Source organism: Chiloscyllium plagiosum, chromosome 2, assembly GCF_004010195.1.
Source record: "Chiloscyllium plagiosum isolate BGI_BamShark_2017 chromosome 2, ASM401019v2, whole genome shotgun sequence".
Taxonomy (NCBI): Eukaryota; Metazoa; Chordata; class Chondrichthyes; order Orectolobiformes; family Hemiscylliidae; genus Chiloscyllium; species Chiloscyllium plagiosum.
In genome coordinates, this window is record NC_057711.1 from 7,616,434 (window position 1) to 7,629,998 (window position 13,565).

Below are 13,565 nucleotides of genomic sequence, written 5' to 3' on the forward strand. Positions count from 1 at the left end.
GGGGAGGGAGAAACTGGTGAAGTCCAAGTTCATCCCCTGTGGTTGGAGGGCTCCCAGTCGGAAGATAAGACGCTCCCCCTCCGACCGGCGGGTTGTTGTGGTTTGGCGGTGGAACATAGACAGAGACTCAGAAAGGCTCTCTCACTGAAGGAGTCAGCTTCCAGTCCTTCCAATCAGGTTGTCAGTCTTTGATTATAATTTAAAAATCTTCCCCACCACCCCATCTACTCCTACCCACCTCATGCCATTTGCTTTTTCAGCTCTGACCTTCTGGGCCCCTTCATGTCCTCCAACCCCATATCCATTGATAACAAAACCTTTAGTTTTAATCCTAGCACTGAGCAACTCTCTGCTGAAACTACCCCTCACAATTGGAGCACAGGACTTAAGGCAGGATTGGGCTATTTGTCCCCATGAGGCTGTTTCACCATTCAACTTGATCATGGTAGACTCACCGACTTTAATGTCTTTTTAAATGGCCATTGGATAAACATATGGATGATAATGCAACAATGCAGGTTAGTTCAGCTTCAGGCTGGTTTCACAGGTCAGCACAACATTGAGGGTCAGAGAGCCTGGACTGTGCTGTAATGTTCTGTGTTCTTTGAAAGCAAGATAATATTTCGAGTCTGGCGATTCTTCATCAGAACTGTTAACAGCTCAGGAAAGGTGGTAATATATTGAAGTGACGTTTGTGGGAAGGGGTTGGTCTTGCACAAGGTGACTTACTTGCCGATTTACTTCCTCCAACCTCAGTATCCAAGGCCTCAGGCACACCTTCCAGGTGAAGCAGCAGCTTACCTGCACTTCTCTCAACTCATTTATTTCATTCACTGCTCAGAATGTGGTCTCCTGTATATCGGGGGAGATGAAACACAGATTTGATGACCGCTTTGCTGAACACCTACACTCTGTCTGTAAAACATGACCCAGAGTTTCCCACTGCCTCCACTTCAACACACCACTGTGTTCCTACACCAACATTTCTGTCCCAGATCTGTTGCAGTGTTCCTTAACGCAAGTTCAAAGAACAACACTTCATTTTCCACTTGGGGATTCTGTTTCTGTTCTTCTCATTCCTGAAGAAGGGCCTGTGCCCGAAACGTCGAATCTCCTGTTCCCTGGATGCTGCCTGACCTGCTGTGCTGTTCCAGCAATAAAGTTTCAACTCCACCTCCTGTGCTGATCCCCACTTCATTCAGGGAATGATACACAGTGATGGAACAGGACCGTGAGTCAGAGGGAAGGGGACAGTTATTCAGGACCAGGCAGTCAAGTATTGGAAGCAGAGCTGTGTGAATGGTGCGATCCCAATTGCAATTGCAGGCTACCATTCGAGTCAGGATGGTAATTTCCTTCCCTAAAGGATATAGTGAATCAGATGGGATTTTCTCCAACAATTGGCAATGATTTTATGGTCATCCTTAATTCCAGCCTTCTTTTCATACTTAATTCAAATTCTACCATTTGCTACTACAGGATGTGAGCTCGGATGCCCAGGGGACAGTAACTGCAGCTCTAGATTAATAGCCTAGCAATAATAACACTAGGCCATCACTTTTCTTGTGGAATCTGAAGACTTCTTTACCAGAGAGAGCTGTCAAGGCTGAGTCATTAAGTAAATTCAAGGCTGCAATAAACGGATCTTTAATCAGCAAGGGAATCATGGGTTGTGGGAAATACCAGAAGTATGGAGTTGAGGATTATCAAATCAGCCATGATTTCAATGAATGGCAGAGCAACTCAGTGGGCTACATGGCCCATTTTTTGCTACTGCACCTTGTGCTTTGCCTCATGTCTCCACTCATCACTCTGCCCGTAAATCTATGTCCAACACCTACCCGATTCCATAACCCCCTCATCCCACGCCCACCCCCAAAGAGATGGCACTTTGGATTTACTGAAAACATATGTACTACACAGTGTTGTGAGAAGGCAGCTCAACACCACCTTCTCCAGACAACTAGGGATGGGGAATATGTGCTGACCCAGCCAATGACAGCTGCATGTAATGAATGAATAAAAACATCAGTGAGTATAGAGCCTGCTTGATTCCCACTGGTCTTTCCTGACCATCAACAGTATATGGTCACAATTTGAGCTCCTTAAAGGCTTTTACATTTTCAGCTCCATGGCCTGATCTTTCCTTATTCCTATAAATTCTTCCGGCTCCACAATTCCTGGGATAGCTAACCTCCTGCAACTTCAGCCTTTTGACCACCCTGCTCCACTCCGTCAGTGATTGCACCTGGGTCCTCTGCTCTGAAATTCCCTCCCTAAACTTCCTTGCCTGTCTCTCTCTCTCTCTCTCTTTCAGGCGCTCCTTAAAACCAATGTCTCCAATGAAAGCTTTTTACCAACTTCCTACTGACCTGGTGTCTAAATTTTCTTAATAAAACATTAACCATATAAATAGATAGTGCTGTGGTAATGAAATGTGTTTGTATACACGAGTTACAATATTGAACAGCGTCTTTCACCATGAATACTAACATATCAACCAAATCGCCATTAGTCCACTTCCTTCCCTATTCCTTCAACCTCTTCCCCTTCAAATAATATAATCATGATTGTTGAGTTAGTTTAAACTTTGTTTCGAGTCATGGGAGGTGGTGGCAGACATGAAATGGAGCTCTCTTAAGTTCTTAATTTTTTTTAATAGAAAGTGATAACCTTCATTTTCAACCTCTCAACTGCAGAGACCAGTTTCAATCAATCATTGCATTCCTTCCTAATTCTAAAAACCCTTATCAAATTACCCTGCAATCTGCAATGTTTGAAATATAAAAATGCCACTTCACAACTTTTTCTTCATGCTCGAGTTCCTCACACTAGTGGCGTCCAAATCCTTTACATTTTTTCTTTGCTAAACCTTCAAGGTTTTGAGCTTTTACAATTTGGAGAAGAAAACTGCCCTATTTAGGTGTCAGACAGGTTTAATAGAGGCATCTGAAATCATTAATGCTTAAAATAGAGTAAATAAGGAGAAAAATATTTCTACTGGTAGGTGGGCCAATAACTAGAGAATACAGGCCTAAGTTAATTTAAAAGGTCAAAAAGTTAGTGTTGGGGAAAGAGTAGAACTTTTCTTAAATGCAGTTATGTTGTTCTGAATAAGAATATGTTGCTTGGAAAATGACAGAATCAAATCCAATATAAATTCCAATTGTGTAGTTCCTTTAAACGATAAACATTTACAGGGCCATATAGAAAGGGTAAAGACATCAAACCAATTGAACTCACTAAATGGATTCAGAGTTCTGAAGAAAGGTTACTGGACTCGAAGTGTTAACCGTTCTTCTCTCCACAGATGCTGCCACACCTGCTGAGTTTCTCCAGCAATTTTTGTTTTATTTCAGATTTTCAGTGTCCGTAGTTCTTTGTTTTAATCAGACACAATGGACTGAATGTTTGTGCTCGTCTCATTGCTGCTTTGACTTTTTAAAATTCATTCACAGGATGAGGGTGTTGCTGTCAAGGCCAGCACTTATTGTCCATCCCCAGTTGCCTGAAGGGCAGTTAAGAGTCAACCACATTGCTGTGGGCCTGGAGTCACATGAAGGCCAGACCAGGTAAGCATGGGTGTTTCCTCCCCTAAACCAGATAGGTTTTTTCCGAAAACCAACAATGGATTCATGATCTTAATCCCAGATTTTTTTAGATTCAAATTCTACCATCTGCTGTGGTGCGATTCAAACCTGGATACCCAAAGTGTTACATGGGTCACTGGGATAACAATCAAGTGACAGTACCACTAGGCCACTGCCTCCCCATTGGACTTTTAGAGTCCAAATTTCCAATCATAAAATCTAGAATGATATTAACTTTTTCTTAGAGTCTTATCAACTTAAAATGCTGCCTTTTGAAGTCATGTGAATCCGCATGTGCAAATTCTTCAGCTTTCTGACAGTACAAAGGCTATTTCTATTCAAAGTATAATCACCTGGGAGTCTTTTGTTAAGCATAATGCATAATCTCATGTTTACTGACACCAAATTTCAGCTACCAATTGTAAGCCTACTATCCTGATATCTCAAGGGCTTTTCCCCGAAACATCGACTCTCCTGCTCCTCGGATGCTGCCTGACCAGCTGTGCTTTTCCAGCACCACACTCTCTACTCTAAACTCCAGCATCCGCAATCCTCACTTTTGTCTAGGTGACCTCAATGCTGTAGCCTGTCCTGATTTTATAAAACTGCAGCTAACTTATGAGCTCGGACTTTTTTCATTGGAGAAAAGGAGGAGGAGAGGGGACCTAATTGAAGTATACAAGATAATAAGAGGCATAGATAGAGTCGATAGCCAGAGACTATTTCCCAGGGCAGAAATGGAAGCAAGGTCATTGGGGACATTTAAGAGACTACTGGACATGCATATGGTCACAGAAATTTGAGGGTGCATACATGAGGATCAGTGGTTGGCACAACATCGTGGGCTGAAGGGCCTGTTCTGTGCTGTACTGTTCTATGTTCTAACTTACCATTTTTTTGTAACAAGTTCCAACACCAGTCACCAAAACTTTGTACAAATCACTAAATGACACATGGAATAGAAACTGCCTCAGACCAGAAAACCTGGAATGTTAGCCACTTCCAGCAGTATGCTGAAACTTCCCATAACTCCAACTCTGTGTTCTTCCTGCTAGCCAATTTGTAATGCAGTTAGCTACTCTCTCTAATTTCTGAACTGTTAATCTCACTCCTATCTCGATGATACCTTTTTGAAAGATTTCATGAAGTCCAAACAGATACATGTACTGCACCTACCATCTCCAACCCCTTAAGAACTCAGAGGTTTGTTCAACATAGTCTTCACTTTGCAAACTACGTTGGCCAGTTCTAATTAGCTTATCTGAATGAGTGGTCATTAAAACTTTAATTAGAGATTCTGCAACTTGCCAACCACAAATTTCAAATGAAGTGGTCTTTAATTTCCCAAATAATTACTGGCTCTTTCTATAAAATAGACATTACAGTGAAGACATATTTGTTCTGTGGCACACCTAATAATGTCCCAAAACTTAATTACTTGGCCTCAGCAGTATCCTGTCTCTCTTTCCTGAATCAAGACTGTAGGATGTATTTTGAGGAGAAAGTGAGGTCTGCAGATGCTGGAGATCAGAGCTGAAAATGTGTTGCTGGAAAAGCGCAGCAGGTCAGGCAGCATCCAGGGAACAGGAGAATCGACGTTTCAGGCATAAGCCCTTCTTCAGGCTGTGAAATGTGGGGTTATGGGTAGTGGGGGGGGTATTTTGTCTTTCTTGGGGCCCACTAACTTATCCACCATTTTCCTTTTCTCTATCATAAACTCACTTCCAATCCCTTCCACATCTTTCTCTTTAGATATGATTAGACACATCATAAATGGAAGCATTCTATCTTTTAGATGATTGGTAAAATTCCAAATACATTGCTGTTCCCAAAGTTTCTTTTGATTAGAATTCTATCACTCGGCAGATTACACCTTTAACTGTAACATAAGTTTTCATTCTGAGGAGTTTCCATAGTTACCTTTACAATTTCTTGTGCTCATCTAAAGCTCTGATGTCCACCAAATCCTGTTCGCCTCTCGTCTCTTTGCTAGTTGACCTACATTGTCTCCTCATCCAGCAATGCCTCAATTTAAAAAAATCTAATCCTTTTATTTCAATCCCTCCATGCCCTCACCTGTCCTTAACTCTCTGATGCTCTCAAACTTGACAACGCATTCCTCTTTCCCCACCCTCAAGATCTCTGTACCCCTTCAATTTTTAATCACTCCTTGAATGTCATTCATTGAGCTTCCAAGCCCTAGCATCCTTTATTACCTTCTAAACCTCAATCTCTTTCCTCCTTTTAGATAGTCTTTGAAACTAACCTCTTTCACCAAGCTTTAGGTCACTTGCTTTAATAGCTTCTATAGCGAAACGATATTTAACAATTCCTCCGCTCAACATAGTAAAACTCCCATGTGTTAAGGGCACTACATAAATGCATGTTGCTGTTTTTATGCAGCCAGGTACAATAGAATCCCTGCAGTGCAGGTAGAGGCGATTTGGCCCATCGGGTCCGCACCGACCCTCCAAAGAACATTCCACCTAGACACCCCCCCCACTACCCATAACCCCACATTTCACATGACTAATTCTCCTAGTCTACACGTCCCTGGACACTGTGCAATTTAGTATGACTAATCCACCTAACCTCCATATTTTTGGACTGTGGGAGGAAACCGGAGCACCCAGAGAAAACCACGCAGACATGGGGAGAATGTGCAAACTCCACACAGACAGTTGCCCGAGGCTGGAATCACACCCAGGGCCCTGGTGCTGTGAGGCAGCAGTGCTAACCAGTAGACCACCATGCTGCCCTGATCAATGTGATCTACAGTCCGATTTAGAAGATCTACCTATGGCCAAAATGTGAAGCGACTCTGTAAAAATCTTAGTCCTCGTGGAATATCCAGATCAGAGGTGTTCGGGCCCAATTACTATGTAAATACAGCAATGTCCTAAACTAAGTTGTTAGAGACTCTAAGTGCACAGAGAAAGACTTAGGGCTGATATCCACCAGACTCTTCTCACCACTTGAAAAAATTCCACCATATGACCAAAGACATGAGCAGTAGTAGACCATTCAGCCCATCGAGTCTGATTGATCACACACAAGGAAAACAACTTCTCAGCATCTTCCTGTCAAGCCCCTCATGAATCCTTTTGTGCTGCAGCTTTCTGCAGATCTTCTCCACTTAAACAATATTCATCTCTTCTATTCTCCCTGTCAAAGTACATCACCAATACTGCTCTCTCCAACATAAAAGTATTAGGTTCTCCAATTCGAAATCCTATACCAACAAGTCATAGTACTATTTGGGTGGGAAAGCTGGTCAACTTTCTTCGTTATTCCTAATGCCTTTTGTTTTAAAACATCTTAGGGATTTAGACTCTTCATTGGACGTCAGTTTAGCTCGGTCACCCCTAATTTGGAGGGCTGATGTTTCAAGCCCAGGACTGGAGCACACAATGTAAACTGGCAATTACAGTGCAGCTGGAAGATTGGTGCTGCACTAGACTGTCAGCCTAGAATCCATACTTTAACAACCTGATGACTCAAAGACACAAATGTTATATCTGAATCACTACAGTAATAGGAGCAGGGGTAGCCTATTCAGCCCTTTGAGCCTTCTCCACCAGTCAATATGATCATGGATGGTCATCCAACTCAGTCCCTGATCCCACTTTCTCCTGATACACTTTGATCCCTTTAATCCGGAAAACCATAGCTAGCTCCATCTTGGGTGCCATAGTGGCTCAGTGGTTAGCACCACCAACTCACAGCACTAGGGACTTAGGATTGATTTCACCCTCGGATGACCTCAGAGTACATTGGGATCTTAATCAGATGGAAATGTGTTGCTGGAAAAGCGCAGCAGGTCAGGCAGCATCTAGGGAACAGGAGAATCGACGTTTCGGGCATTAGCCCTTCTTCTTAATCAGATGGGCCAATGGGCCGAGGAGTGACAGATGGAGTTTGATTTAGATATATAAGAAGTGCTGCATTTTGGAAAGGCAAATTAGGGCAGAACTTGTTGACTTAATGGTAAGGTCCTGGAGATTGTTGCTGAACAAAGAGACCTTGGAGTGCAGGTTCATAGTTCCTTGAAAGTGGAGCCGCAGGTAGATAGGATAGTGAAGAACGCATTTGGTATGCTTTCTTTTATTGGTCAGAGCATTGAGTATAGGAGTCGGGTGGTCATGGTGTGGCTGTGTAGGACATTTTTGGAATACTGTATGCAATTCTAGTCTCCCTCTATAGGAAGGATGTTGTGAAACTTGAAAGGGTTCAAAAAATAATTACAAGGAAGTTGCCAGGGTTGGAGAATTTGAGCTACAGGGAGAGGCTGAACAGGCTGAGGCTGTGTTTCCTGGGGTGTCAGAAGTTGAGGGGTGACCTATAGAGGTTTATAAAATAATGAGGGGCATGGATAGGGTGAATAGACAAGGTGGGGGAGTCCATAACTAAAGGACAGATTTAGGGCGAGGGGAAAAGATTTAAAAGAAACCCAAGGGGAAACTTTTTCATGCAGAGGCTGGAGGGTGTAAGGAATGAGCAAGTCATGGAAGCTGGGACAATTGCAACATTTAAAAGGGCATTTGGATGGGTATATGAATAGAAAGGGTTTATGGGGATACGGGCCAAGTGCTGGCAAATGGAACTAGATTAATTGAGGGTATCTGGTTGGCATGGATGAGTTGGACTGAAGGGTCTGTTTCTGTACTAAACATCTCTGTGACTATCTGTGTGGAGTTTGCACATTCTCCCTGTGTCTATGTGGGTTTCCTCCAGGTGCTCTGTTGACCTCCCACAGTTCAAAGATGTGCAGGCTAGGTGGATTAGTCTTGAGGGAATATGCAGGATTTGGGGAATTGGGGAGTGGGGGAGGGGCTGCTCTTTGGAGGGTTAGTGTAGACTCGATGGCTTGATTCCTCACTTTAGGAATTCTATGATTCAGGTCAGCACTATGGGACTGCTGCATTCTCAATCATTCTGAATGAGAAATTGAACAGGGTCTGTCCTCTCAAATGGGCTTAAAGAATCTCAGAAATATTTCTAAAGGAGAGCAGGACAGTTTTCCCTTAAGTCTTGGCCAATATTTATCCCTCAACCAGCACGTCTAATAAAATTATAACATTGCTCCCCCTGTATGAATTAGCTATAACATTTCCATTCCATTAGTGACTGAATTTCAAAAAGTATTTAATTTAGGGCATCTCAAAGTCGTGAAATGAAAGTTTTGTTTCATTGCGTCAGGCTCTATAGATTGAATTGCTGATTATTAACAATTTTAATTGTCTAATCTGACCTTTTGTACTATGGAATTCTACCTTGACATTAATAGACTGCAAAAGTCCATTCGCTGCAAAGAAAATAGATTTTCAATTGGGAACCAAAGGATGACAATTGAAGACAATTGGCCAGCTAAGCAAAAGAAGAGAATATGTTTCAGGCAGTGAGTTGTTATGATCTGCAATGCATTGCCTGAAAGAATGCTTAGAATTTGGCTCAGTAACAAACTTGCAAAGGGGAGAATGATAAATACGTAAAAATTCAAAGATTGCAGGTTAATGGGGAAAGTGCAGGGGAACTGGGTTAATTCCAAAGTCCCTTCTGAGTATAGTGGGGTCAAATGTCCTTCCTCTTTGCTCCACACTAAATATTTGCATATCTTCTTGGAGACACAATAGGGGCAGTAACACATTGCAATCGTCTCCACAAATGAGGCAGTTCTGCTAATTAAACAGCTGTGAGCAACTTTGCATTGTCTCATCTCGACACCAGCACACAAAACCAGTTCTTCCAGATAAACACGCCCCACACAAAACTTCAACTAATACTAGGTTCAATTGGTGTTCACAAGAGCAACACACTGGCATAGCAGAGTGAATGGCCTGTGCTCATAAACACACTGATATTAATCAGCTCATCCTCAGTAGCGTTGCTCACAGGTTGCCAGGAGTCCATCTTTTGGACTGCGTAGTTTTGATGGAACTACACTCAAGCAGCTTAAAAACTGATCAGACTGATCTAGCTTGGCATACAGTGGGGTCAACCAGAGATGAGGTGCTAAGGGAAGGTTCTGAAGATTTTCAGTTGCTCACACAACCCTGGTCCTGCTTTCTGCGCGGGAAAGCAACCAACCAAAATAACAATCAGTGATTGGTTTTCTTTACATATTTCTGCCATTTTAAAGTGGATAATCCAAACAATTAAGTGTAGCAATGTAATAACTTGGAGTGAGTACCAGTGAGATAAAGCTTTTTTTGTGGATTTTATAACTTTAAAGATTGTTCGCCACTGAGCAGAGGTGGTCATGCGAAGATTTAGGAAAGGTATTTCGAGTATTGCACTTTGGTAATAGAAACAGGAACAGGACTTATCCAATTAATGGTAGGGCCCTGTGTAGTGTTGTAGAACAGAGAGAGACCCAAGGGTTCAGGTACATAATTCTTTGAAATTTGCGTCATAGTAGACAGGGTGGTTAAGAAGGTGTTTAGCAACCTTGCTTTCATTGTCCAGACCATTGAGTGTAGGAGTTGGGACATCATGTTGAGGTTATACAGGATGTTGGTGATGTCACTTTTATGTGCAGCTCTGGTTGCCCTTTTATGAGAAGGAGATTATTCAATTGAAGAGGATTCAAAAAAATATTTACCAAGGTATTGTCAGGATGGAGGTTTTGAGATATCAAAATTGACTGGAAATGCTGGGTCTTTTTTCACTGGAACATAGGAGGTTAAGGGGTGACTTTATTGAGGTTTACAAAACCATAACGGGCATAGATAATGTGAATGACAAGGTTATTTTCCCTAGGTGGGGGAGAAAACTAGATGGTATATTTTCAATGTGAGAGGTGGAACCTTTAAAAAAGGATGAGATGGGCAACGTTTTATTTTTACAGAGAGTAGTTTGTGTGCAAAATGAACTTCCAGAGAAAGTGGTGGGTGTAGGTACATTTGGATAGGTTCACGAATAGGAAAGATTTGGAGGAATGTGGGCCAAACACAGGTAGGTGGAACTAGTTGAGTTTGGGAACATGGGCCAGCATGGGCCAACTGGACCGAAGGGTCTGTTTCCGTGTGTATGACTTTATGACTCATAAATACAAGGGATGTTGACAGTCTCTTCCTGACAAATGTGAATTATCAATTGCCCATTAGCAGGAGGGTGAGTAACTAGAGGACACAGATTTTAAAAAGACTGGCAAAAGAACCAGAGAAATGAAATAAGGAGAATGCATTTTTTGAAGCAAAGTGACACTAATGATTTAGAACTCACTGACTGAATTTAAACAGATTCAACAGGAACTTTTGAAAGGAAAATACTCAAAAAAGGAAACAATTGCAGGAGTAAAGGCATAGAAACATAGAAAATAGGATAAGCCACTCAGTCCTTTGAGCCTTCTCCACCATTCAATATGGTTGTGGCTGATCTTCCAACTCAGCCCCCTGTTCCCATTTTCTCCCCATCCTTTGACCCATTTTGCCCAAAAAACTATATCTAACTCCTTTAAAACATTTAATGTTTTGACTTCAATCGTTTCCTGTGGCAGAGAATTCCACAGACTCACCGCTCTCTGGGTGAAGAAATTTTTCCTCATCTCAGTCCTAAATGACCTACACAATATCCTGAGACTACAACCTCCAAGTCTGAAGTCGCTGGTCATTGGGAATTTACCGCCCAGTCCTGTTAGAGTTTTATAAGTTTCTAAGAGGTTCCCCTCACCATCCTCATCCTTTTCCTCAACTCCAGTGAATATAGTCCTAATTGATCCAATTGCTCTTACATCAGTTCCTCCAGCACAGGAATCACTGCAGTACCATGGGGATAAACAGGGAGAGTGGGTCTAATCAGATAACTCCATTAAAGGCCAATGATTGACCGGATGCATAAAGTTCTGCATTGTTTGATGATAAACCAGTTGAGATTGTCTTGTAAACACAGCCCTTGTAAACCTGCGAGTATTATTACCACCCTCCAAGTTAACCATCATCCTGACTTGGAACTATACCCTTCTCTGTCACTGAGTCAAAACCGTGGAACTCCCTCCCTTAAAGCACTAGGGCGGTCCCTATGCCCCATGCACTGCAGCAACTGAAGGCCACCACCTTCTCCGGGGTAATTAGGGATAGGAAGAGCCAGTCCAGCCAGGAACACCTACAAACCAAGAATGTACAAAGGGGGAATTGGAAGGATCGTTCCACTTTGTGACTTTTAAGCTGTGCTTTCTGACTTTTTGTTTCACCTCAGAGGGGAGTCCTGTTCCAACTTACCAGTGTCCTGGTTCAGCAAGCGGCCATTGGAGTTGTACCACTGAATCTGCGGCTCAGGGTTGCCACTTACATTGCAGTTCATCGTCACACTGACTCCCTCTTTCACGATGATGTGATCCAGTCGCGAGGTGATGAAAGGCACCCATCCAGCCTCCTGCCCCGTCACATTTCCGTCACTACCATTTCTGTGCTGGGCAAGGGCACACAACCAGCAGCTGATGGTCAGCAGGAAGAAACTGCCATGCAGGCTAATCAGCACAGACATCTTCCCACCAGGTTCTTACTTGGCCCTTCTTGCCATTAAACGTGTGTGTAAGGGATACCTTTTCCCCATGTTAAGACGCACGCTGCGTTTCCACTTGGTTACAGGCTATGGCTTGTAAATTTTAATAAGCCACACTCAAAATCGATGCAACCTAGAAATTTAAAAAAAAATGTTCAAGCGGGTACAGGAACAGAGAAGCATACTATGCACAAATATTTGAAGGTGGCATGACAGGTGAACATAACAGTGACAAAGCCTATGGGATCCTGGGCTTTATAAATAGATGCATAGAATACAAAAGTCAGGATGCTGCATAGAAGATAGGTTCATAACATCATACAGAAGAGGCCCATTAAGTCTACACCAATTACAACAACTACTCTAACCTAGTCCCACTTTCTAGCACTTGACCCATAGAGTTGAGTGTTAAACCTAAATTAAACACCCGCTTGGCCCCAACTAGAGAATTGGGTCTTAATTCAGGTGCCATGCTTAAACAAAGACATGAAGAATTTGGAGAACTTACAGATGTGACTTGCCAGAATGGTTCCAGGGATAAGGGACTGTAGTTATGTGGACAAACAGGGAAGTCTGGATTGTTCGTCTGAAGCAGATAAAAGGAGGAGGAGCTGAAGGAGATTGGACAGAGGCTTTTATAAAATAATGAAGGGTTTAGGCAGAGTAAAAACAAAAGAGAAACTCTTTCCAGTAAGCGATATGTAGACATCAAGAGGGCACAGATTGAAGTGATTAGCAAAACAGCCAAATACAACACAAGGGAAATAAATCTACTTGCAAAACATATAATAAGGTGTTGTAACACAATGTCTAATTCAATGTTGCAGGGCAGTATAATGATAGGTTACAAAAAGGGAATACTTAAAGGGGAAAAAACATTAAAGTAACATGTGGGGGAAACATTGCACTTGTTCTTTAAAATTAATTCAATGTTGCAGGGCAGTATAATGATAGGTTACAAAAAAGGGAATACTTAAAGGGGAAAAAACATTAAAGTAACATGTGGGGGAAACATTGCACTTGTTCTTTAAAATAGCCAGTGTAGACTCAATGGGGCTGAATGGCTTTGCTCTATTCCGAACAATTTTAAGATATATACAAACATCTCAGAACTGGGATAGCATTAAACCGAATCTGATTTCTTTCTACAGTACATGTGCCAAACTCTGAATAATTACTGTAAGTCTCTCACCAAAGATGCATAGAAGATGCTTCAGATTTATTACAGAAGTTTGTTTTGATCTAACGCAACTACAAAAAGAACCTCTGCACATACAACCAAATATGTAAAGACAAAAAAAAAGCTGTATTACAGATGTACTGGTACAAAAAAAAGCTGTCAGTATATTATATAGCTAACGTATGCAATGACCTATACTAGATATTGACTACATCAAAGGACATATACAATTAGAAACATTGAAAGAAACGACATATAAACAGAGGACATTCGGTTCCTTGCATCTGTGCTAG

General features: G+C 42.0%; 1 protein-coding gene across 2 annotated transcripts in view; it reads right to left on the minus strand.

Moving 5' to 3' along the window:
- Positions 1-13,565, minus strand: part of LOC122565260 (microfibrillar-associated protein 3-like) — a 29,409-nt gene that overhangs the window by 15,102 nt on the left and 742 nt on the right. Inside the window, exons 2-3 of one of the 2 annotated variants that reach the window (XM_043721045.1) lie at positions 12,601-12,703; positions 11,810-12,225 (exon numbers count right to left, since the gene is read on the minus strand). In XM_043721045.1, coding sequence (XP_043576980.1) covers positions 11,810-12,074 — 265 coding nt within the window. In that variant the 5' untranslated portion in view covers positions 12,075-12,225; positions 12,601-12,703. The remainder of the gene's footprint in view (positions 1-11,809; positions 12,226-12,600; positions 12,704-13,565) is intronic. The other variant, XM_043721037.1, reaches the window with a different exon arrangement.